General features: G+C 47.6%; 3 protein-coding genes across 3 annotated transcripts; all 3 read left to right on the top strand.

Annotated features, from left to right (window-relative positions):
- The first annotated feature begins 440 nt into the window (after window positions 1-440).
- Window positions 441-1,376, top strand: LOC102462026 (olfactory receptor 51G2-like). Its single transcript, XM_075921376.1, has one exon. The coding sequence runs from the start codon at window positions 441-443 to the stop codon at window positions 1,374-1,376; it is 936 nt and encodes a 311-aa protein (XP_075777491.1).
- An 11,159-nt stretch (window positions 1,377-12,535) lies between these two features.
- Window positions 12,536-13,471, top strand: LOC102462277 (olfactory receptor 51G2-like). The gene has a single exon (XM_006126572.2). The coding sequence runs from the start codon at window positions 12,536-12,538 to the stop codon at window positions 13,469-13,471; it is 936 nt and encodes a 311-aa protein (XP_006126634.1).
- An 8,069-nt stretch (window positions 13,472-21,540) lies between these two features.
- LOC102462522 (olfactory receptor 51G2-like) lies at window positions 21,541-22,476 on the top strand. Its single transcript, XM_006126573.1, has one exon. The coding sequence runs from the start codon at window positions 21,541-21,543 to the stop codon at window positions 22,474-22,476; it is 936 nt and encodes a 311-aa protein (XP_006126635.1).
- Window positions 22,477-26,416: the final 3,940 nt, after the last annotated feature.

The following is a 26,416-nucleotide window of genomic DNA, read 5'->3' on the forward strand; positions in this document are numbered from 1 at the left end:
GGTATCACTGGGGATAAGAGGACAGGCAGATTCAAAGAGGGCTTTGATGTTTATATGGGGAACAAGCAATTCCAATTAAGCCTTCTTTAATTTACGCCACAAAATATGTCTAATTAGTGGGTGTTAGTGGGAAACTTTCCTTGAGAATAGTTTATAGTTCAGTTGCCTATTGGAGGGTTTCTTCCACCTTTCTCTGAATCATGAAGACCTGGCCACTGGATACTGGTTAGATGCACTGTTGGTCTGATCCAAGCAGACAGTGCCTATCTTGCTCCTGGTGGTGTAAATCCAACACTGTGATTTAGTTGATATTCCTCCAACTCTAGGAAGTCTCTAGTTTTGATCAGAGAGCAGAATGATATCTAGTTAAATGTCATACAGTCTCCTGTTGTTCCTTTCAGGAAGTAAAGTAGAAAATGCCTTGAGCTTTCCAGTACAATATGTCAGCTGTCAATGATACCAAAGTCCAGTTTTCTGTGTTCCTTCTCACCGGGATACCTGGGCACGAAGACATCCATCTCTGCATCGCTATCCCCTTCTGCATCATGTATGTCATTTCGCTAGTAGGCAATTCCTTCCTTCTGTTCATTATAAAAACAGACCCAAGCCTCCATGAGCCCATGTACATTTTCCTTTCCATGTTGGCCCTCACGGACCTTGGTTTATCAATATCCACCATGCCAACGATACTGGGCATATTCTTGTTTAACTCTAGGGAGATCAGCCTAGATGCCTGTTTTGCTCAGCTGTTCTTCATCCACTTGCTTCAAGGTATTGAATCCTCCACGCTCCTGTTGATGGCTTTTGATCGCTTCATCGCAATCTGTAAGCCACTGAGATACGCTTCCATCTTAACTCTGCCGAGAGTAGCCAAGATGGGGCTAGTGTTCATGCTAAGAGGGGTGGCTGTAGTATACCCACTGCCCTTTCTCCTGAAACGGTTCCAATACTGTCACTCCAATGTCCTCTCCCACTCCTACTGCCTGCACCAGGAAGTTATGAAGTTGGCCTGTGCGGACATCACAGTCAACAATATCTATGGCCTGTCTACTGCACTCTTAACAATGGGTTTGGATTCACTACTGATCTTCCTCTCCTATGTGATGATCCTCAAAACTGTGCTGAGCATCGCGTCCCGCACAGAGAGCCTCAAAGCCCTGAACACCTGCGTCTCCCACCTATGCGCCGTCCTGCTCTTCTACGTACCAGAGATCGGCCTGTCTTCGATCCACAGATTTGGGAACAGCTCTTCTCACTTGTTTCAGTTTGTCCTGGGCTACTTTTACCTGCTGGTCCCACCGCTGCTGAACCCAATCGTGTACAGCGTGAAAAGCAAACACCTTCGTGCGAGGATCATCAGGGTGTTCATCAAGTGAAGGGTCATTTCATCACCCAGCTCCAGCACTGGTGACATGGCAGATGAAAAAAAAAAAAAGAGGTCACAGCCCCGTATTCCATCCTGGACCTTTGCTCTCTGGAAGACATGATCTTTAATTGTCTCCACTGTGTAGCGGTAGGGTCAGATGGGGTCTAAGGCTTGGAGCAGTGGGAGAGGGGCAGGTGAGGGAGGAGCGATGGGAGAAGGAGAGCAAGGAAGGAAGCAGCATTTACAAAGTGACTGTGTTTGAAGGAGCCAGGAGACCAGTGGGAGGTGAGCCCTGAAGAGCTGTTTGGTGGCTGCTCCGACCTCAGAATTTGTGTCAACACAAACAATAAAGAGAAGGGAGGTGACTGTTGTTTCCCATGACACCTGGACTGTCGCTGTCCTGTTTCTGCTTAAACCTTGAGAGCCATGAAAAAAGCAGCAGAGCTGTTCTGCAGTCACAGTCCAGGCCAGTCCTAAGCACTCTGGGTGCTGGGTGATCCATGAGACTGCACCAGCTGGGGCAAAGGGCTATTGAAGGGGAACAAACTCCCACCCTCCCCGCACTCCCTCAGCCAGGGGCTTGTGACTGAGCCATCTCAGGGTATGTCTACACTACAGCACTAATTCGAACTAACTTAGTTCGAATTAGTTAATTCGAACTAAGCTAATTCGAACTAACGGATCCAGACTAAAAAACTAGTTTGAATTAGAATTTTGCTAATTCAAACTAGCATGTCCACATTAAGTGGACCCTGAACCGGGCTTAAGGATGGCCGGAAGCAGTGCCGGCAGGGCATCAGAGGAGGACTTAAAGCGTGGAGATGCTGCCTCAGGCTAGCCGAGGGCTGTGCTTAAAGGGACCCGACGCCCACCCCGGACAGACAATTCTCAGGGGTGCCCCGCTTGCAAAGCAGTCCTGGCTTGGATTGCCCGGAGTACCCACACTGGGCACATCACAGCACTCAGCCATCAGTCCGGCTGCACTTGCCGCAGGCTGCCATCTGGGGAGAGGAGGCAATTGGGGGGCTGCAGGAGAGCTTCCACCCCCAGAAGCCCGCAGAGCCAGCCCAGTTCTCCCCATTGGGGGCTCATACCCCATTCCTCCCTCACCTCCTTCCACTTACCCCTCTCTAGCCCCCCTTCCTGATGTACAAAATAAAGGACAATTGTGTTCAAAAATAGAATCTCTCTTTATTGAACAAAACTGGGGGAGACTGGGAAAAGGAGGTGGGAGGGGGAAGAGAGAGGGTGGGAGAAGGAAGGGCAACTACAATGATGAGGAGTTTGGAACAGGTCCCATATGAAGAGAGGCTAAAGAGACTGGGACTTTTCAGCTTAGAAAAGGGGAGACGGAGGGGGGATATAATAGAGGTCTATAAAAGCACGAGTGGGGTGGAGAGGGTGCATCAAGAAAAGTTCTTCATTAGTTCCCATAATAGAAGGACTAGAGGACACCAAAGGAAAGGAATGGGTAGCAGGCTTCAAACTAATAACAGAAAGTTGTTCTTCACAAAGCAAAGAGTCAACCTGTGGAACTCCTTGCTGTAGGAGGCTGTGAAGGCTAGAACTAGAACAGACTTTAAAGAGAAGTGAGATAAAGTGATGGAGGTTGTGTCCATGGAGTGGTATTAGCCAGGGGGTAGGAGTGGTGTCCCTGCCCAAAGTTTGTGGAAGGCTGGAGAGGAATGGCATAAGACAAATGGCTTGGTCACTGTCTTCGGTCCATCCCCTCCAGGGTTCCTAGGGTTGTCCTCTGTCGACAGACAGGCTACTGGGCTAGATGGACCTTTGGTCTGACCCAGTATGGCCATTGTAAGCTCAGGGCTCAGGGTCGGGGGTCTCAGTGGACCACCTTGATTTTCATGCACACTTACTCCTGGGTGGCCAGGCTGGCAGGTCTCCTGCCCTAGACGGCCACTTTCCTGTGCCTAGTGCGGAGGTCGTGGATGAGGTCCACGATGTCTGCACTAGACCAGGTGGGTGCCCGCCTCTTGCGGTCCCGGGCAAGGTCCCGGGAGCCGCCAGCCTGGTCCCGGGAAGAGGGGGAGGGCTAGGGGGCATCGGGTGGCTGGCTCGAGCCGTGCCAGGTGCAGGGTCTGCTGGCTGGGTGCTGGCAGGCTTGCAACTGGCATGGGCATCGTAGCCAGCCCGTGCCCCTTTAAGGGCTCCGGGGCCGGGAAGGGGGCAGAAGAGTTTCCCTGGTGGTGCCCAGAGTGGCCACCAGGGAAATCTGGGGAGGGCTAGCCTCCCACTAGTTCGAATTAAGGGGCTACACACCCCTTAATTCGAACTGGTAAGTTTGAACTAGGCTTAATCCTCGTGGAATGAGGTTTACCTAGTTCGAACTAAGCACTCCGCTAGTTTGAATTAAGTTGAAACTAGTGGAGCGCTAGTTTAGTGCCTATCAAAGTTAATTCGAACTAACGTCTGTTAGACATGATTAATGCAGGAGCCCCGCATGAACCCAGTCAGGTAGCCCTTACTTTCCCCATTCCTGAGCTTTCTGCAAACGGCACGCACCTGGCAGGCCCACTCCCCACCAGGCAGAACTGAGCTGTGTGTGCGTGAGGGAGAGTCTGACACACAGGTGTCCTGGCAAGAGACTCAGGCCCAGAGGATCCCCCCTTGCCCTCTGTTAGTGCTTCTCCAGCTCCTGAGAAAGGGGTGGAAACAGGCCTCAGCTCCACCAGCAGGCTCCAATTCCAGCCCAGTTCTTGCAGTTTGGGATGACCTTTTCAAAAAGACAAAAGCAGGAACGAATCCGTACCGCTCTCCTCTGTGACCTGCTCCTGCCCTTCATCTTCTCCCTTAGGCTCCATCCACTACTCCTCTTCCTCAGAGGTCCCTGCCCCATTCCTTCCCCCAAATCTTCACACTCTGATCCTCATCTCCTCGGGGTCCTACCTGCCGGCCTTTCCAAAAGCCAGAACTCATCTGCGGTAAGCGTCACCAGGGATCCTGGTCCACAGTGGGAAACCATGGACCCTCTCCCTGCACTGGGTAGGGGGTGAGACTAGAGGAGCAGCAGGAGCAGGGTCTATGAGTAGCCCCCATCTCAAGACCCTGGCTCCCCACAGGTACCAAAGTGGAGTTTAGGGTCATGTGGTCTGGTCACATGCCTTTGCCTGACCTGCTGAATCAGAGCAGCCATTATCCATAGGCTGCCTGGAACTTTCTTGGGAAGGCTCACCTGGTAGGGGGTAAGCGTTTCCTAAGGCTTACTGCTTCCTCTATTGGCCATTTACCTGACTAGCCCCTTTCACACTTGGCTCGTGGGCCTGCCAGGGCCATGCCCCTTCCCACAGACCACCTTGGCTGAAAACGGCAAACCACCGACAATGGGAGCTGTGAGGTTCTGTTGCTACAGACACGTGACTAACCAAAGCATCTCTGGCTCATCAGGGGCTTACACAGGAGGCCCCACGACCCAAGTTTGTAACCACTGGGCTAGACTGAAATGAAATATTTAGCATTGTGGGTGTCTACCCAGGTACATAGTCAATATTTATAACTTCAGACGTAAAATGAACCCATGCAAACACGTGAGACCATCATAATCCTCCAGTCCTCACCTTTCCATAGACACCTCACCAGACACATTTTCTACAAGATGCATTAAAACTCTCTCATAGTCATAACACAGTGACACCATAAGAACATAAGAAGATAAGAACGGCCGTACTGGGTCAGACCAAAGGTCCATCTAGCCCAGTATCCTGTCTACCGACAGTGGCCAGCACCAGGTGCCCCAGAGAGGGTGGACTGAAGACAATGATCGAGCGATTTGTCTCCTGCCATCCCTCTCCAACCTCTGACAAACAGAGGCCAAGGACACCATTTTATCCCCTGGCTAATAGCCTTTTATGGACCTAACCTCCATGAAATTATCTAGCTTCTATTTAAAATCTATTATAGTCCTAGCCTTCACAGCCTCCTCTGGCAAGGAGTTCCACAGGTTGACTACACGCTGTGTGAAGAAGAACTTTCTTTTATTAGTTTTAAACCTGCTACCCATTAATTTCATTTGGTGTCCTCTAGTTCTTCTATTTAGGGAACTAATAAATAATTTCTCTTTATCGGCCCTCTCCACACCACTCATGATTTTATAGACCTCTATCATATCCCCCCTCAGTCTCCTCTTTTCTAAACTGAAAAGTCCCAGTCGCTTTAACCTCTCCCCATATGGGACCTGTTCCAAACCCCTAATCATTTTAGTTGCCCTTTTCTGAACCCTTTCCAAGGCCAAAATATCCAAAATATCCAACCCTTTCCAAGGTCACGAGAACAACTGGTGGCAGTGACACAATGGCCTTCTCATCTGCCCTAGAACCTGTCCCATATAGAAAGTTCAGCTTCTTCAGGAAGAGACCAGCTTTTCCTGTGGGGTGTCTTGATGTCTCAGGAGGGATTACGTGGTGTGCCTGGGGGCGGCAGCAGTAAGCCCGACTCTCCTTCAGCAGCCTGTGGAGGGTGTGTGTGTGTGTGGTTGGGCACTGGATTGCAGCCATGAGAGCTGTGGAGGCTCCAGGCTTCTCTGGGAGGGGGACTCAGTGTTCTGGCCGGAAGGGGCGTCTCTTTGGTAGAAGGAGTGGAGCAAGGGGACAGGCTGGACTTGTATCCCTGCTCTCCAGCAAATCTGCTTCTCCCCCTTGCTGAATGTCATCTGCAAACTGGCTGAGAGTGCAAACCAACCCGTAATCCAGAGAATTCATAACGTTGTTGAACAAAACCAGCCCCACAACTGATCCCCAAGTCTCTCTGTTTGATACCAGCTGCCAGCTAGACATTGAACCATTGATCACTCCTCGTGGAGCCTAACGATCAGGCCAGGCTTCGTTAACTTGATGGCAAGAATACTATGGAAGACTGTGCCTAAAGCTTTGCTAATGTCAAGGTGTATCACATCCTCCACTTTCCGCATATCCACGCAGCCGGTTATCTCATCCCTGAAGGGAGTTAGGTTGGCCAGACATTGACCTGCCCTTGGTGAATCCATGTTGACTGTTCCCGGTCAACTTCCTCTCCTCCGTATGTTTCAGAATGGATGCCTTGAGGACCTCTTTCATGATGTTTCTGGGGGCTGAACCGTGGTTGACAGGTCGGTAATTTCCCAGATCCTGCTTCTGCTCTGTTTAAAAGATGACCACGCCCCCTGAGTGCCACAAGTTTTCAAAGATAATGCCCAGTAGCTCTGCAATCACATCAATCAAATCTTTCAGCAGCCTCAAGTGCACTGCATCTGTCCCCACAGACCTGTGCACGTCCAACTTCTCTTCAGTCTTTAACCTGTTCTTTCACCACAGAGGGTGCCTCCCCAATCAGTAAATATCCCTCACCTTCCCTCACCTTCTTCTTGTTGCTAACATACTAGTAGAAAACTTTCTTGTTATTCTTCACATTCCTTTCTAGTCCAACCAGACTTACCATCTCTGTGCAGCCCCCTCCACCCTGCACAGTGGCTGTGGGCAGTGGCTATTGTAACAGGTCCCGGTAGCAGATCTGTGATCAGTCTGGAGCTGGAGAGGGTCTTAGAGCATTTGAGGAGATCGTGGGTGGCTGGGCCTGTCTACCAGTGGATCCCTGAGATCTGTGCTAACTTTGGGGATCTCTGAGTCCTGGGTCCCCCTTTTCATTCCTCTGGGAAAAGGGAAGGGGCTTTCCTCTCTGGAACGTATGGGGACTTGTGGAATCATCCGTCCCTGCCCTGTATTCTGGGTTTGTAATGCAGGAATGGGGTCCGCTAGGCAGAAATCTGGCTGCGTCTTCTTTCTTTTAGCAAGATCACAGCTGTGACAGCATCATCATTACTACTCAGCCACCTCCAAGGTAGTCATGTGACTAATCACAACTGTACACGGCTGCAAGACCAGATTCCAGGAATGGAGATTGCAGCAGGGCTGGGGCTGTAGGCCGGTTGTTTAGCATCATCCACCATCCCCTGGGATTTGGCCTCCTGCTGGTGGCCATGACGGGGTTAAAGCTGGTGCACAGGAAGCCAATCAGCTGAGGTTCCCTGATCGCCAAGTGGCCCCAAGGGAAGGTACAAACATGCTGCATAAAGGCAGTTGCCTTCCTATCTGAACACACACTGCCTGCTGCCCATGCAGCCTGTCCGATGACTCCTTGTACATCTGGGTGAAGACCTCTGGTGCCAGCGGCTCCCTTCTCGCAGGAACTGGGTACGTTGGCAGGTTTCACTGTCTGTAGTGTGAGAAATGCAGGGCAAAGGCTGCAGGCTGTTTGCATTGACAGATGTCAAACCAATCTGATAGATTTCTTTTATAGGATACGAGTCTTGTGGCTAGGGGAGTGGCGGTGGATGTGGTATACCTAGACTTTAGTAAGGCACTTAATACAGTCTCGCATGATATTCTTATCAATAAACTAGGCAAATACAATTTAGATGCGGCTACTATAAGGTGGGTGCATAACTGGCTGGATAACAATTCTCAGAGAGTAGTTATTAATGGTTCAGAATCCTGCTGGAAAGGCATAACGAGTGGGATTCCACAGGGGTCTGTTTTGGGACCGGTTCTGTTCAATATCTTCATCAACATTTTAGATATTTGCATAGAGAGTACGCTTATTAAGTTTGCATATGATAGCAGGTTGGGAGGGGTTGCAACTGCTTTGGAGGACAGGTTCATAATTCAAAATGACCTGGACAAATTGGAGACATGGTCTGAGGTAAACAGGATGAAGTTTAATAAGGACAAATGCAAATGCACTTAGGAAGGAACAATCAGTTTCACACATACAGAATGGGAAGCGACTGTCTAGGAAGGAGTACAGCTGAAAGGGATCTAGGGGTTATAGTGGACCACAAGCTAAATATGAGTCAACAGTGTGACGCTGTTGCAAAAAAAGCAAACATGATTCAGGGATGTATTAAGAGGTGTGTTGTGAGCAAGGCACGAGAAGTCATTCTTCTACTCTACTCTGCGCTGATTAGGCCTCAGTTGGAGTATTGTGTCCAGTTCTGAGCACCACATTTCAAGAAAGATGTGGAGAAATTGGAGAAGGTCCAGAGAAGAGCAACACAAATGATTAAAGGTCTAGAGAACATAACCTATGCAGGAAGACTGAAAGAATTGGGCTTGTTTAGTTTGGAAGAGAGAAGATTGGGAGGGTAAATGGTAGCGGTTTTTGGGTATCCAAAAATGTGTCACAAGGAGGAGGAAGAAAACTTGTTCTTCCTGGCCTCTGAGGATAGAACAAGAAGCAATGGGCTTAAACTGCAGCAAGGGAGGTTTAGGTTGGACATTCGGAAAAACTTCCTACCAGTCAGGGTCGTGAAACACCGGAATAAATTACCTAGGGAGGTTGTGGATTCTCCATCTCTAGAGATATTTCAAAGTAGGTTAGATAAATGTCTATCAGGGATGGTCTAGATGATACTGGGTTCTGCCATGAGGGCAGGGGACTGGATTCAATGACCACTCGAGGTCCCTTCCAGTCCTAGTGTTCTGAGCAGCGGCAGAGGACTCAGCTGGGCTGTTGGGGTGACTCAGTGACTGGGCTGGAGGGCAGGCAGTGCTAGGGAGCTTGAGAACCCTGCCCATGAACCTTGGTGGCTTATTCAAATTGCACAAAAAATCTGACATTAAAAATGAGATTTGACTGTTAAATCCCTAATGCCCTGAGTCAGGATTTCCAGAGGTGCCTGTAGAATCCTGCCAGGATCTGTGTGACAGGAGACCCCGTAAGATATCAGTGATTAGTCCTCAAGGTTATTCGGTCCTCAATATTTAATCAGCAAATGCAGTTTTAAAGTTTTTATTCTCTGGCTCAGTTTTGAAAGCAGGAATTCAGAGCTGTGCTGCTCTGTGGTAGTAGAGCCAATGGGACCTATTTCTGCTGATTAGCTGAAGGCTGCAGCACTTCTGTTCTTTAAGTACCCTGAGAGTCACAGGGTTTCGATATCACTGCCCCTCTCTGCTCTGCGAGTTCCACATGTCAGGCATTGTGTCCTGTGCTCTCATAGGATGGAATCCGACAGTCCTTCCAGCCTCAGGCTGGGCCTTGAGTTATAGCCCATTATGAATCAACTGTCCTTCTTCTGCAGGACTAAGTGTGTTTAGCAGCGGAGGTATTTCTCTTTGGGTACGTCTACTCTGGAACACTAAACAACTAGCGCTATTCCGAAATAATTTAGTCCACGTTTACTTTGCAGGCAGTTATTTCAAAATAGTGTCAAGCTAGAGGACTTCTTACCCCAACTCTTGTAACCTTCATTGTGCGAGGAATAAGGGAAGTCGGAGGAAGAGTGCTCTATTTCGAAATAAGTGCTCTGTAGATACTCCCTGTTTTGAAATAAACTATTTTGAAATAAGATAAGCAATTGACGTAGCTCAACTTGCGTAGCTTATTTCGAGTTAAGGCCTGCAGTATAGACACACCTTTGGGGAGCCTGTGACTAGAGGTGAGATGAGGCTACGTCTACACTATGGCAGTTTTTCAGAAGAGGAAATGCAAATGAAGTGCTCATTTGCAAATCTCGTGCTCTCATTTGCAAATTTATTCCACAAAAAGGATCGGAAGAGAATATGCAAATGAGAGCTCAAGATTTGAAAATGAACGCTTCATTTGCATTTCCTCTTCCAAAAAGCTGCCATAGTATAGATATATTCTGAGTGACCAGCATTTCTTTCTTTCTTTCTTTCTTTCTTTCTTTCTTTCTTTCTTTCTTTCTTTCTTTCTTTCTTTCTTTCTTTCTTTCTTTCTTTCTTTCTTTCTTTCTTTCTTTCTTTCTTTCTTTCTTTCTTTCTTTCTTTCTTTCTTTCTATATTCAGTGTTCAGCCATATGTGATGCCAACGCTTCCCCCGCTCAGGTGAAGTAATTGCCAGTGTTTGCTTATAACTTTTCAGGCATCTGTAGACCTCTTTATGGGGAGAGGAGGCAGGCCTTACGAGAATAAATAGAAGATGGTAGGATGGTTGAACACTTTGGATCCACTCAGCGCTGTCCAGGCAAAGCCCTTCCGTTTCTCTTGGTGGGATTTCTGGGGGATGAGTGTCTCAAAAGTAGCATTTGTCAAGGAAAAGTTGATAAAGTCCAGGTTTAACTGAATTTAAACATGAAAACCTGCAGTGACATAAGAACATAAGAACGGCCATATTGGGTGAAGAAGAACTTTCACTTATTAGTTTTAAACCCGCCACCCATTAATTTCATTTGGTGTCCTCTAGTCCTTATATTATGGGAACTAATGAAGAACTTTTCTTTATTCACCATCTCCACACCACTCATGATTTTATATACCTCTGTCATATCCCCCCTCAGTCTCCTCTTTTCTAAATGGAAAAGTCCCAGTCTCTTTAGCCTCTCTTCATATGGGACCCGTTCCTAACCCCTAATCATTTTAGTTACGCTTTTCTGAACCTTTTCTAATGCCAAAATATCTTTTTTGAGGTGAGGAGACCACATCTGTACACAATATTCACACAGTTGAACTTTTCGGGTGGTAAAAAAAATCAATAGGCTTGGAATGGCCTTTTTGCATTAGTGGTTTAGGATTTCAGCCACAGTGTCACCCTTAAACATGCTTTTTCCTTTTGTTTTGTAGGGTGGGAAGATAGGGTCCAGTCAAGACCAGTATTATCTTTGATCTATAATCTTGCTCATTCTCTCTGTTCTGGAGCCTTGGAAACCAGATAAGTATGGAGCTGCTCTACTTTGTTGTGTCTCTTGCTTATCCTCATTAGCTCTGCATAACATCTTCAGGGTCAACTTCCTTGTAATCACTGTAACCTGTTAGTTTGTAATATAGGAAATTGTTGATTTAATTAGAAATTATATAAATAATAATTAGGGGTGAGTATAACTGTATTCATTATTTGCTTATTAATAATCATTTGATGGGAACTAACATTACTAAATAAGGTTTTAGGAAAACAAGTGACAGACGTGTGAATTAACATACAGAAGGTATGTCTACACTACCCCCCTAGTTCGAACTACGGGGGGTAATGTAGTCATACGGAGTTGCAAATGAAACCCGGGATTTGAATTTCCCGGGCTTCATTTGCATGAAGCCGGCCGGCATCATTTTTAAATGCCGGCTAGGTCGGACCCCGTGCCGCGCGGCTACACGTGGCACGGAGTAGCAAGTCCGGATTAGGCTTCCTAATCTGAACTAGCTGTGCACCTCGTTCCATGAGGCGTACAGCTAGTTCGGATAGGAAACCTAATCCGAACTAGCTAGTCCGTGCCGCGTGTAGCCGCGCGGCACGGGGTCCGACCTAGCCGGCATTTAAAAATGGCGCCGGCCGGCTTCATGCAAATGAAGCCCGGGAAATTCAAAACCCGGGCTTCATTTGCAACTCCGTATGACTACATTACCCCCCCTAGTTCGAACTACATTACCCCCCCTAGTGTAGACATACCCTAAAATAGATAAAAGGTTCTAACTACTGCCAATTCGGGGTCATTCAAATATTGTGTTAATGTCCGAGGTATACGTGCGTGGGCAATGAAGGACATTTATAAATAGCTCCAATGCAGAAATGATAACTGCAAGGAACCTTTTAACGATGCACTAGCCATATGTTCATGCATATGCCATGATACAGTGGGGCTCACTCACACGTAGCGGGCCAAAAAGGGTTTCTGTGTGTGAAGGTCAAAACTGTAAAATCACACAGAGATCAAATAGGCTGTGGAACTCTCCGCCACAAGATATCATAGGAGTCAAAATCATAGGAGGATTCAAAGAGGGACTTGATGATTACATGGGCAACCTGCAAATCCAGTTAGAGTTGTCAGCATATACAATGGAAGGGCTCTGAACCTTCCTGATTTAAACCACAAAATACCTCTGATTAGTGGATGTCAGTGGAAAATATTCCCTGCGAATAGGTTATCGTACAGTTTCCTATAGGAAGCTTTTTTCCACCTTCCTCTAAAGTTTAGAGTCTAAATCATCTGGACCTGGCCACTGGTTCCTGACCTGGATAGACTGGAAGTCTGATCCAGGCTGGCAGTGTCTATCTAGGTATTGGTGGAATAAATCCAAGACTATAGTTTACCTGATCTTCCTCACACTGCAGTCTGAAGTCCCTAGACATGCCTTGAGAGCAGAATGATGTCAACTTAAATGTCATCTAGTCTCCTGTTGTTCCTTTTAGGTAGCAAAGTAAAAAAAAAGGCTTGGAGCTTTACAGTACAATATGTCAGCTGTCAATGATACCAAATTCCAATTTGCCGTGTTCCTTCTCACTGGGATACCTGGGCACGAAGACGTCCAGCTCTGGGTCTCTATCCCTTTCTGCATAATGTATGCCATTTCGCTAGTAGGAAATTCATTCCTTCTATTCATTATAAAAACAGATCCAAGCCTCCATGAGCCCATGTACATTTTCCTTTCTATGTTGGCCCTCACAGACCTTGGTTTATCAATATCCACCATGCCAACGACACTGGGCATATTCTTGTTTAACTCTAGGGAGATCAGCCTGGATGCCTGTTTTGCTCAGCTGTTCTTCATCCACGTGCTTCAAGGAATTGAATCCTCTATGCTCTTGTTGATGGCTTTTGACCGCTTTGTTGCCATCTGTAACCCACTGAGACATGCCTCCATCTTAACCCTGCCAAGAGTAGCCAAGATGGGGCTGGTGTTCATGCTAAGAGGGGTGGCTGTGAGATTACCACTGCCCTTTCTCTTGAAACGCTTCCAATACTGTCGCTCCAATGTCCTCTCCCACTCCTACTGCCTGCACCAGGAAGTCATGAAGTTGGCCTGTGCGGACATCACAGTCAACAATATCTATGGCCTGTCTGCTGCAGTCTTAACGTTGGGTTTGGATTCACTACTGATCTTCCTCTCCTATGTGATGATCCTCAAAACAGTGTTGAGCATCGCGTCCCGCACTGAGAGTCTAAAGGCTCTGAACACCTGCGTCTCCCACCTCTGTGCCGTCCTGCTCTTCTACGTACCAGAGTTTGGCTTGTCTGTCATACACAGATTTGGGAACAGCTCTTCTCACTTGCTTCAGTTTGTCCTGAGCTACTTCTACCTGCTGGTCCCACCCCTACTGAACCCAATCGTGTACAGTGTGAAAAGCAAACACCTTCGTGCGAGGATCATGAGGGTGTTCATCAAGTGAAGGGTCATTTCATCACCCAGCTCTGGCGCTGGTGACATGGGAGACAAAAACACGGCCCACGGCCCCCTATTCCATCCTGGACCTTTATGTTCTTGAAAACATGAGCTGTAATGGTCTCCACTGGGTTGTGAGAGGGTTAGATGGGGCCTAAAGCTGATACAATGGCGAGGGGCAGGTGAGGGAGGAGCGATGGGGGAAGGAGACCATGGGAAGAAGCAGCATTTACAAAGTGACTGTGTTTGGAAGAGCCAGGGAACTGGTGGGATGTTGGCCCCTAAAGAGCTGTTTGCTGGCTGCCCCGACTTCAGAATTCATGTTGATAGAAACAATAAAGAGAAGGGAGTTGGCTGTTGTTTCCCATAATACTGGGCCTGTCACTGTTCTGTCTCTGCTTAAACATCAAGGGCCATGAAACAAGCAGAAGAGCTGTTCTGCAGTCTCAATCCTGCCCCTTTCTGGACACTCTGGGTGCTGCGTGATCCATGAGGCTGCCTTAGCTGTGGACAGGGGTTATTCAATGGGCACAGACACCCACCCTCTCTCCACTCCCTCAGCCAGGGGCTTGTGACTGAGTCGTGTCACAGACATGAGTAATGCAGGAGCTCTAGGAGTCAGCCTACACTCTGACCACTATTGATGGCTCTGTACACAACACACACCTGCCAGGTCCACTCCCCACCCAGGCAGACCTGATCTGTGTGTGTGTGAGGGAGGGTCTGACACTGAGGAGTCCTGGTAGGAGACTCACACCCAGATATTCTTCCTTTCCCCTCTCTTAGTGCTTCCCCAGCTCCTTGGAAAGGGGTGGAAATGGGCCTCAGCTTGTCCAGAGAGATACGGCGACCTCCAGTTCCAGCCTAATTCCTGCAGTTTTGGGGTGATCTTTTCAAAAAGACAAAAGCAGGACATAGGAATGAATCCGTCCCGCTCTCCTCTGTGACCTGCTCCTGCCCTTCATCTTCTCCTGCCCTTCATCGACTTTAGGCTCCATCTACTACTCCTCTTCCTCAGTGGTCCCTGCCCCATTCCATCCCCCAAATCTTCACACTCTGCTCCTCATCTCCTCGGGGTCCTACCTGCCGGCCTTTCCGAAAGCCAGAACTCATCTGCAGTAAGCGTCACCAGGGATCCTGGTCCACAGTGGGAAACCATGGACCCTCTCCCTGCACTGGGTAGGGGCTGAGACTAGAGGAGCAGCAGGAGCAGGGTCTATGAGTAGCCCCCATCTCAAGACCCTGGCTCCCCACAGGTACCAAAGTGGAGTTTAGGGTCATGTGGTCTGGTCACATGCCTTTGCCTGACCTGCTGAATCAGAGCAGCCATTATCCATAGGCTGCCTGGAACTTTCTTGGGAAGGCTCACCTGGTAGGGGGTAAGCGTTTCCTAAGGCTTACTGCTTCCTCTATTGGCCATTTACCTGACTAGCCCCTTTCACACTTGGCTCGAGGGCCTGCCAGGGCCATGCCCCTTCCCACAGACCACCTTGGCTGAAAACGGCAAACCACCGACAATGGGAGCTGTGAGGTTCCGTTGCTACAGACACGTGACTAACCAAAGCATCTCTGGCTCATCAGGGGCTTACACAGGAGGCCCCACCACCCAAGTTTGTAACCACTGGGCTAGACTGAAATGAAATATTTTGCATTGTGGGTGTCTACCCAGGTACATAGTCAATATTTATAACTTCAGATGCAAAACGAACCCATGCAAACACGTGAGACCATCATAATCCTCCAGTCCTCACCTTTCCATAGACACCTCACCAGACATATTTTCTACAAGATGCATTAAAACTCTCTCATAGTCATAACACAGTGACACCACGAGAACAACTGGGGGCAGTGACCCTATGGCCTTCTCATCTGCTCTAGAACCTGTCCCATATAGAAAGTTCAGCTTCTTCAAGAAGAGACCAGCTTTTCCTGCGGGGTGTCTTGATGTCTCAGGAGGGATTACGTGGTGTACCTGGGGGCGGCAGCAGTGAGCCCGACTCTCCTTTGGCCCCATGTGGAGGGTGTGTGTGTGTGGTTGGGCACTGGATTCCAGTCATGAGAGCTGTGGAGGCTCCAGGCTTCTCTGGGGCTGTGTCTAGATTGGCCAGTTTTTCTGGAAAATGAGCCGCTTTTCCTGAAAAACTTGCCAGCTGTCTACACTGGCCGCTTGAATTTCCGCAAAAGCACTGACGATCTCATGTAAGATTGTCAGTGCTTTTGCGGAAATACTGTGCTGCTCCCGTTTGGGCTAAAGTCCCTTTTGTGCCAAACTTTTACTGGTTGGTTTGCGCACTCAGCCAGAGAGCCACAAGTTTTCAAAGATTATGGCCAGTAGCTCTGCAATCACATCAGTCAAGTCTTTCAGCAGCTTCAAGTGCACTGCATTTGTCCCCACAGACCTGTGGACATCCAACTTCTCTTCAGTCCTTAACCTGTTCTTTCACCACCGAGGGCTGCTCTCCTCCTTCCCATACACTGCTGCCTTGTGCAGCAGTCTGGGAGCCGACCTTGTCTGTGAAGACCCAGAAGAAACATTGAGTATTTTAGCTTTTCCCACATCATTTGTCACTGGGGTGACTCCCCCAATCAGTAAATAACCCTCACCTTCCCTCACCTTCTTCTTGTTGCTAATATAGTAGTAGAAACCTTTCTTGTTATTCTTCACATCCCTTTCTATTCCAACCAGACTTACCATCTCTGTGCAGCCCCCTCCACCGTGTACAATGGCCCCTCAGCATATCCTGTGGGCAGTGGCTACTGTAACAGGTCCCGGTAGCAGATCTGTGATCAGTCTGGAGCTGGAGAGGGTCTTAGAGCATTTGAGGAGATCGTGGGTGGCTGGGCCTGTCTACCAGTGGATCCCTGAGATCTGTGCTAACTTTGGGGATCCCTGGGCCCTGGGTCCCCCTTATCATTCCTCAGGGAAAAGGGAAGGGGCTTTCCTCTCTGGAACGTTGGGGACTTGTGGAATCATCCGTTCCTGCCCTATATTCTGGGTTTGTATTGCAGGAATGGGGTCCGCTAGGCAGAAATCTGGCTTCTTCTTCTTCTTCTTCTTCTTACTAATCACAACCATACAGGGCTGCAAGACCAGATTCCAGGAATGGAGCCTGCAGCAGTGCTGGTGCTGCAGGCCAGTTGTTTAGCATCATCCACCATCCCCTGGGATTTGGCTTCCTGCTGTTGGCCATGACGGGGTTAAAGCTGGTGCACAGGAAGCCAAGCAGCTGAGGTTCCCTGATCGCCAAGTGGCCCCAAGGGAAGGTACAAACATGCTGCATAAAGGCAGCTGCCTCCCTATCTGAATACTCACTGCCTGCTGCCCGTGCAACCTCTCCGATGACTCCTTGTGTTGCCACTGGCTCCGTTATAGCACGAAATGGGTACGTTGGCATGTTTCACTGTCTCTAGTGTGAGACGTGCAGGGCAAAGGCTGGAGGCTGTTTGCACTGGCAGATGTCAAACCAATCAGATAGCTTTCTTTGATATGATACAAGTCTTGTGGCTAGGGGAGAGGCGGTGGATGTGGTATACCTAGACTTTAGTAAGGCACTTGATACAGACTCGCATGATATTTTTACCCATTTAGATGGGGCTACTATAAGGTGGGTGCATAACTGGCTGGATAACCATTCCCAGAGAGTAGTTATTAATGGTTCAGAATCCTGCTGGAAGGGCATAACAAGTGGGGTTCCACTGGGGTCTGTTTTGGGACAGTTCTGTTTAATATCTTCATCAACATTTTAGATATTGGCATAGATATGCAAACGCTTATTAAGTTTGCATATGATAGCAAGTTGGGAGGGGTTGCAACAGCTTTGGAGGAGAGGTTCATAATTCAAAATGATCTGGACAAATTGGAGAAATGGTCTGAGGTAAACAGGATGAAGTTTAATAAGGACAAATGCAAAGTTCTCCACTTAGGAAGGAACAATCAGTTTAACACATGCAGAATGGGAAGTGACTGTCTAGGAAGGAGTACGGAAGAAAGGGATCTAAGGGTTATAGTGGACCAGAAACTAAATATGAGTCGACAATGTGATGCTGTTGCAAAAAAAGCAAACATGATTCTAGGATGCATTAACAGGTGTGTTGTGAGCAAGACACGAGAAGTCATTCTTCCGCTCTATTCTGCGCTGATTAGGCCTCAGTTGGAGTATTGTGTCCAGTTCGGGGCATCGCATTTCAGGAAAGATGTGGAGTAACTGGATAAGGTCCAGAGAAGAGCAACACGAATGATTAAAGGTCTAGAGAACATGACCTATGAAGGAAGGCTGAAAGAACTGGGCTTATTTAGTTTGGAGAAGAGAAGATTGAGAGGGGACATGACAGTGGTTTTCAGGTATATAAAAGGTTGCCAGAAGAAGGAGGGAGAAAACTTGTTCTTCCTGGCCTCTGAGGATAGAACAAGAAGCAATGGGCTTAAACTGCAGCAAGGGAGGTTTAGGTTGGACATTCGCAAAAACTTCCTACCAGTCAGGGTCGTGAAACACCGGAATAAATTACCTAAGGAGGTTGTGGATTCTCCATCTCTAGAGATATTTAAGAGTAGGTAAGATAAATGTCTATCAGGGATGGTCTAGATAGTACTGGGTCATGAGGGCAGGGGACTGAACCTGATGACCTCTCAAGGTCCCTTCCAGTCCTAGTGTTCTATGATTCTGTGTTCTGAGCAGCGGCAGAGGACTCAGCTGGGCTGTCGGGGTGACTCAGGAACTGGGCTGGAGGGCAGGCAGTGCTAGGGAGCTTGAGAACCCCGCCCATGAACCTTGGTGGCTTATTCAAACTGCACAAAAAATCTGACATTAAAAATGAGATTTGACTGTTAAATCCCTAATGCCCTAAGTCAGGATTTCTCAAGGGGTCCTATTTCCAGAGGTGCCTGTAGAATCCTGCCAGGATCTGTGTGACAGGAGACCCCGTAATATATCAGTGATTAGTCCTCAAGGTTATGCGGTCCTCAATATTTAATCAGCAAATGCAGTTTTAAAGTTTTTATTTTCTGTCTCAATTTTGAAAACAGGTATTCAGAGCTGTGTTGCTCTGTGGTAGTAGAGCCAATGGGACCCCTTTCTGTTGATTAGCTGAAGGCTGCAACACTTCTGTTCTTTAAGTACCCTGAGAGTCACAGGGCTCTCGCTATCACTGCCCCTCTCTGCTCTGCGTTTGCCACATGTCAGGCATTGTGTCCTACGCTCTTGTAGGGTGGAATCCGACAGTCCTTCCAGCCTCAGGCTGGGCCTTGAGTTATAGCCCTTTGCAGATCAACTGTCCTTGTTCTGCAGGACTAAGTGTGTTTAGCAGCAGAGGTATTTCTCTTTGGGTATGTCTACTCTGGAACACTAAACAACTAGCGCTATTCCGAAATAATTTAGTCCACGTTTACTTTGCAGGCAGTTATTTCAAAATAGTGTCAAAATACTGTCAAGCAGGTGGGATTCCTGGGGGATGAGTGCTTCAAAAGTAGCATTTGTCAAGGAAAAGTTGATAGAGTCCAGGTTTAACTGAATTTAAACACGAAAACCTGCAGTGACTTAACAACAGCCATACTGGGTGAAGAAGAGCTTTCACTTATTAGTTTAAAACCCGCTACCCATTAATTTCTTTGGTGTCCTCTAGTCATTATATTATGGGAACTAATGAAGAACTTTTCTTTATTCACCCTCTCCACACCACTCATGATTTTATAGACCTCTGTCATATCCCCTCTCAGTCTCCTCTTTTCTAAATGGAAAAGTCCCAGTCTCTTTAGCCTCTCTTCACATGGGACCCGTTCCAAACCCCTAAACATTTTAGTTGCTCTTTTCTGAACCTTTTCTAATGCTAAAATATCTTTTTTTGAGGTGAGGAGACCACATCTGTATACAATATTCGCACAGTTGAACTTTTCGGGTGGTAAAAAAATTAATAGGCTTGGAATGGCCTTTTTGCATTAGTGGTTCAGGATTCCAGCCACAGTGTCACCCTTAAACATGCTTTTTCCTTTTGTTTTGTAGTGTGGGAAGATAGGGTCCAGTCAAGACCAGTATTATCTTTGATATATAACCTTGCTCTTTCTCGTTCTGGAGCCTCGGAAAGCAGATAAGTATGGAGCTGCTCTACTTTGTTGTGTCTCTTGCTTATCCTCATTGACTCTGAATAACATCTTCAGGGTCAGCTTCCTTGTAATATCTGTAACCTGTTAGTTTGTAGTATAGGAAATTGTTGATTTAATTAGAAACTTTATAAATAGTAATTAGGGGTGGGTATACTTGTAGTCATTATTTGCGTATTAATAATCATTGATGGGAGCTAACATTACTAAATAAGGTTTTAGGAAAAGAAGTGATAGACGTGTGAATTAACATACTAAAATAGATAAAAGGTTCTGACTACTGCCAATTCGGGGTCATTCAAACATTGTGTTAATGTCTGAGGTAAACGTGCGTGGGCAATCAAGCGGTTCCGTTTACCCCATCCGCTCCTGGGCTGCCTGTTTCTTCTCTAACAGAACTCAATGTTATTGAATTAGCGAAATAGGTCAATGGAAGGATTATAGGAGTTACTATAGAGAACTTTCTGGGTGTCTGGCTGATGAGTCTTGCACACATGCTCAGGGTTTAGCTGATCGCCATATTTGGGGTCAGGAAGGAATTTTCCTCCAGGGTAGACTGGCAGAGGCCCTGGAGGTTTTTCGCCTTCCTCTGTAGCATGGGGTACAGATCACAGCTGGAGGATTCTCTGCATCTTGGGGTATTCAAAGTATTTGAGGGCTTCAATATCTGAGATATAGGTGAGAGGATTATTCTAGGAGGGTAGGGTGAGATTTTGTGGCCTGCACTGTGCAGGGGGTCAGACTAGATGATCATAATGGTCCCTTCTGACCTTAAAGTCTATGAGTTTATGAGTCTATGAATTCAGAATCTGTCCCTTTAGAATTTGCCCCATGCACCACAATGAGACAGTGACATAATCTGGAGTGGAGAAAATGATACAAAATATATATAGTGAGGCTATGAAGGACATTTATAAATAACTCCAATGCAGAAATGATAACTACAATGACACTTTTAACGATGCACTGGCCATGTGTTCATGCATATGCCATGATACGGTGGGACTCACTCACATGTGGAGGGCCAGAAAGCGTCTCTGTGTGTGAAGGTCAAAACTGTAAAATCACACAGAGATCAAATAGGCTGTGGAACTCTCCACCACAAGATATCATAGGAGCCAAAATCATAGGAGGATTCAAAGAGGGACTTGATGTTTTATGGGTAACCTGCAAATCCAGTTAGAGTTGTGAGTATATATCTTGGAAGGGTTCTAAACCTTTCTGATTTAAACCACAAAATATGTCTGACTAGTGGGTGTCAGTGAAAAATATTCCCTGGGAATAGGTTATCGTATAGTTTCCTATAGGAAGCTTTTTTCCACCTTCCTCTAAAGTATAGAGTCTAAATCATCTGGACCTGGCCACTGGTTCCTGCATTGGATAGATTGGAGATCTGATCCAGGATGGCAGTGTCTATCTAGGTATTGGTGGGCTATGTCTAGACTGGCCAGTTTTTCCAGAAAATCAGCGGCTTTTCTGGAAAAGTTGCCAGCTGTCTACACTGGCCGCTTCAATTTCCGCAAAAGCACTGACTTCCTACTGTAAGAAATCAGTGATTCTTGCAGAAATACTATTCTGCTCCCGTTTGCGCAAAAGGGCTAGTGTAGACAGCTCATATATGTTTTCCGTGAAAATGGCGATCGGGGCTTTTTTGCGCAAAAGCGTGTCTAGATTGGCACGGATGCTTTTCCGCAAAAAGTGCTTTTGCAGAAAAGTGTCCATGCCAATCTAGACGCTCTTTTCCAAAAATGCTTTTAACGAAAAACTTTTCCATTAAAAGCATTTCCAGAAAATCATGCCAGTCTAGACGTAGCCGTGGTATAAATCCAAGACTATAGTTTACCTGATCTTCTTCACACTGCAGTTTGAAGTCCCTAGACATGCCTTGAGAGCAGAATGATGTCTACTTAAATGTCATCTAGTCTCCTGTTGTTCCTTTTAGGAAGCAAAGTAAAAAAAGGCTCGGAGCTTTACAGTACAATATGTCAGCTGTCAATGATACCAAAGTCCAATTTGCTGTGTTCCTTCTCTCTGGGATACCTGGGCACGAAGACGTCCATCTCTGGGTCTCTATCCCTTTCTGCATCATGTATGCCATTTCGTTAGTAGGAAATTCATTCCTTCTATTCATTATAAAAACAGATCCAAGCCTCCATGAGCCCATGTACATTTTCCTTTCCATGTTGGCCCTCACAGACCTTGGTTTATCAATATCCACCATGCCAACTATACTGGGTATATTCTTGTTTAACTCTAGGGAGATCAGCCTGGATGCCTGTTTTGCCCAGGAGTTCTTCATACACTTGCTTCAAGGAATTGAATCCTCCACTCTCTTGTTGATGGCTTTTGACCGCTTCGTTGCCATCTGTAACCCACTGAGATACGCTTCTATCTTAACCCTGCCAAGAGTAGCCAAGATGGGGCTGGTGTGTGTGCTAAGAGGTGTTGCTGTGATATTACCACTGCCCTTTCTCTTGAAACGCTTCCAATACTGTCGCTCCAATGTACTCTCCCATTCCTACTGCCTACACCAGGAAGTTATGAAGTTGGCTTGTGCGGACATCACAGTCAACAATATCTATGGCCTGTCTGCTGCACTTTTAACAATGGGTTTGGATTCACTACTGATCTTCCTCTCCTATGTGATGATCCTCAAAACAGTGCTGAGCATCGCGTCCCGCACTGAGAGTCTAAAGGCTCTGAACACCTGCGTCTCCCACTTCTGTGCCGTCCTGCTCTTCTACGTACCAGAGTTTGGCTTGTCTGTCATACACAGATTTGGGAACAGCTCTTCTCACTTGCTTCAGTTTGTCCTGGGTTACTTCTACCTGCTGGTCCCACCCCTGATGAACCCAATCGTGTACAGTGTGAAATGCAAACACCTTCGTGCGAGGATCATGAGGGTGTTCATCAAGTGAAGGGTCATTTCATCACCCAGCTCTGGCGCTGGTGACATGGGAGACAAAAACACGGGCCATGGCCCCCTCTTCCATCCTGGACCTTTATGTACTTGAAAACATGAGCTGTAATGGTCTCCACTGGGTTGTGAGAGGGTTAGATGGGGCCTAAGGCTGGCACATTGGGAGAGGGGCCGGTGCGGGAGGAGCGATGGGGGAAGGAGACCATGGGAAGAAGCAGCATTTACAAAGTGACTGTGTTTGGAAGAGCCAGGGAACTGGTGGGATGTTGGCCCCTAAAGAGCTGTTTGCTGGCTGCCCCGACTTCAGAATTCATGTTGATAGAAACAATAAAGAGAAGGGAGGTGGCTGTTGTTTCCCATGATACTGGGCCTGTCACTGTTCTGTCTCTGCTTAAACATCAAGGGCCATGAAACAAGCAGCAGAGCTTTTCTGCAGTCACAGTCCTGCCCCTTCCTGGGTACTCTGGGTGCTGCGTGATTCATGAGGCTGCGCTAGCTGTGGACAGGGGTTATTCAACGGGCACAGACACCCACCCTCCCTCCACTCCCTCAGCCAGGGGCTTGTGACTGAGTCGTGTCACAGACATGAGTAATGCAGGAGCTCTAGGAGTCAGCCTACACTCTGACCACTATTGATGGCTCTGTACACAACACACACCTGCCAGGTCCACTCCCCACCTAGGCAGACCTGATCTGTGTGTGTGTGAGGGAGGGTCTGGTAAGAGACTCAGGCCCAGATGTTCTCCCTTTCCCCTCTGTTAGTGCTTCCCTTGTTCCTTGGAAAGGGGTGGAAAAGGGTCTCAGCTTGTCCAGAGAGGTACAGTGACCTCCAATTCCAGCCTAATTCCAGCAGTTCTGGGGCGATCTTTTCAGAAATACAACTTCCTCTACTGCTTCCTCTAATAGTCCATAACTCATGCAAACACTTGAGACCATCTTAATCTTCCAATCTTTTCCATAGACACCTCACAAGACACATTTTCTACAAGGACAGAAGAGCGGCTACACTGAGTCAGACCAAAGGTCCCTCTAGCCCAGTATTCTGTCTGCCGACAGTGGCCTGTACCAGGTGTCCCAGAATGGGTGGACTGAAGACAATGATCAAGTAATTTGTCTCCTGCCATCCTTCTCCAGGCTTTGACAAACAGTGGCCTGGGGCACCATTCCTTACCCTCCGGCTAATAGCCTTTTATGAACCTAACCTCCATTAATTTATCTAGCTCTTTTTAAAACTCTGTTATATTCCTAGCCTTCACAACCTCCCCTGGCAAGGAGTTCCACAGATTGACTGTGAGCTGTGTGAGGAAGAACTTTCACTTATTATTTTAAAATAATATTATTTTAAACCCTGCTATCCTTTAATTTAATGTGGTGTCCTCTAGTTCTTATATTATGGGAACAAGTAAATAACTTTTATTTATTTAACCTCTCCACACCACTCATGATTTTATATCTTCTATTATAACCCCCCTCAGTGTCCTTTTTTCTACCTGAAAAGTCCTAGTCTCTTTAATCTCTCCTCATATGGGACCCATTCCAAACCCGTAATCATTTTAGTTGCTCTAACTATCCCCAATAACTCCAAGATCTCTTTCCTGATTTGTTGTAGCTAAGTTAGCTCCCATCATATTGCATTAAAATTATCTCATAATCATAACACAATGATACCACGATAACAGTGGGGGGCAGTGACACAACGGTCTTCTCAGCTGCCATAGAATCTGCCTGTCACATGTGAAAAGCTCAGGTTCTTTGGGACCAGTTTTTCCTGTGGGGCATCTTCATGTTTCAGGAGGGATAGCATGGTGTGTCAGGAAGTGGCACCAGTGAGCCCGACTCTCCTTCAGCCACACATGGAGGACGTGTGTGGACGGTGCTGGATTCCAGACATGAGGGCTGTGGAGGCCCCAGTCTTCTCTGGGAGGGGGGCTCAGTCCTCCGGGTGCCAGGGGAATCTCTTGGGTAGAATGAGTAGGGTGGTGGTGGGGGGCATGTTTCCTTGAATTTGGCTTTGCCCACTGTAGATGTTGGGAGGCATTGAAAAAGTGTTCAATTATAAGGCAGGAAATATCATCTTGCCTCAGCCTGGCTCTGAGCTCGCTGGAAGGCAGAGTCTCTGTAGAAGAAGAGGAGCAGGGGTGAGATATTAGGGGAAACGGAGCTTCTCCTCTACTGTGATCCCCAGGTCCTTTTCTGCAGAGCTGCTGCTTAGCCAGTTGGTCCCCAGCCTGTAGCCGTGCTTGGGATTCTTGCATCCCAAGTATGATCCGTGCTGAGCACCTAGGGAGTCTCCCGTTTTCTTGCTGGGAAATATTGTCACCCTGTCAATGCGGGCTTCTTCATCCGTTCACATTCGCTCTGTGGTAGTCAGCAATTCAGCTGAGACGATGAAGTTGTTGACTTGTCCGTTCACCATTTTGTTTTGTTCACACCACAGGCGAGCCTCCATTTTGGAGAGCCACCTTCTGCCTTGCTCAGGAAAAAGGCGGGAAAACAGGGAAAGAGCGGGAACTGTTGCTAGGCAACAGGAGTGCATAAGTAGAGGGCGCTCAGAGGGCTCTGGGATCTCGTCCTCTAGCCGGCTCCCCAACAGGGTGCAGTGGGTGCTGCTTCTGAGTGACAGGACTCCTCAGAAGACTGATGACGGGCTTGCTAGAAGGGTGGGGTAGCATCTGAAGGTGTATTTGATCATTGGGGAGCACACTTGCAGGCACGGATCGCCTGGACTAGACACGGCTAACTCACCCATGAGACAACACAAAGGGGCCAGGGTGGGTTCTGAGTTAGGGTCCAGACTAAGCTCCTACTGCTGGTTAGTTGTTCCCGATCTTGGACATCTGGACAGAAAACTGGAAGTCGGCTTTCCCTGCAGCGGGGGAAGACAGAAGACCTCACATTCACTCTCCTGTCCCCATTGTGCATGTTTGGGTGTTTGGGTGTGAGTGCCTCGGTTTCCAGACCCAGTTATTCCTCTTTCCCTAGTCCTCTTTCCCTTCCCTAGCTTATAGATAATAAAACAGAGTTTCTTTGTAACTTGGTGTGTGGACTTCTCATTTGGTGCCTTGATAGGTGGTGCAAGGGGTGAGAACCAAACAAAAGGTTGGGTGGATCTCTTTGGAGTCTCCTTTCTCTTACAACCCCAAGGACCAGTTCAGTGTGGGAAGGGGGCTAGTGCTGCCACCTAGAGGCATGGGGCTGTAGCACGAGGGACAGAGGCAGGGAGTTCCCTCCAACCTCGATGAAACAATTTGGCACAAACTTAAATGTTTCCTTTTCACCCATGTCATGGGGAGAGTTTTCATGGAAAATGAATCATTGCTCCCTGAAAGCTCAGTAGCCGGGAGGCTGCTCATCTCCAGCCACCTGAATCCTCTCCCGACCAGGCTCTGGCTGGGGAGCTGTGCCCATCAGCTACTCCAACCAGCCTTCTCGACTCTGTGCAGCCCTCTCCACTCTGCACAACTTCCCTTCAGCAGGTCCTGTGGGCAGCGTTTACTGTGACAGGCCCTAATAACACATCTCTGACCAGCCTGTGCTAGCCGGGAGCTGGCAAGGGTCCTAGAGCAGCTGTGGAGGCCCAGAGATTATGGGTGGCTGGGTCTGACTACCAGTGGGTCACTGAGATCTGTGTGTAACTTTGGGGACCCTGAGATCCTGGGTCCCCCTTTTTATTCCTCAGGGAAAAAGGAAGGGATTACCCCTCCTGGAGACTTGTGGAATCTTCTTTCCTTGGGCTGCATTCAGGGTTTTTTAATGCAGGAGAGGGGGCAATCAGGCAGAAGTCTGGTTTATTAATTAATTTATTATCATCATTATTATGATTAATAAAGATTAAAGGCATTACAGCATCATGGTTTCCACTCAGCATTCCCCAAAGGAGTCATGTGAGAAATCAGACCCATACGAGCAGTGCTGGCAAGCCTGGATTTCAGCAATGG

Source organism: Pelodiscus sinensis, chromosome 1 (genome assembly GCF_049634645.1).
Source record: "Pelodiscus sinensis isolate JC-2024 chromosome 1, ASM4963464v1, whole genome shotgun sequence".
In the NCBI taxonomy this organism is placed as follows: domain Eukaryota; kingdom Metazoa; phylum Chordata; order Testudines; family Trionychidae; genus Pelodiscus; species Pelodiscus sinensis.

Bases quoted from the DNA above. Each gene is read 5' to 3' on its own strand.
- LOC102462026 (XM_075921376.1), top strand. From the start codon at position 441: ATGTCAGCTGTCAATGATACCAAAGTCCAGTTTTCTGTGTTCCTTCTC.
- LOC102462277 (XM_006126572.2), top strand. From the start codon at position 12,536: ATGTCAGCTGTCAATGATACCAAATTCCAATTTGCCGTGTTCCTTCTC.
- LOC102462522 (XM_006126573.1), top strand. From the start codon at position 21,541: ATGTCAGCTGTCAATGATACCAAAGTCCAATTTGCTGTGTTCCTTCTC.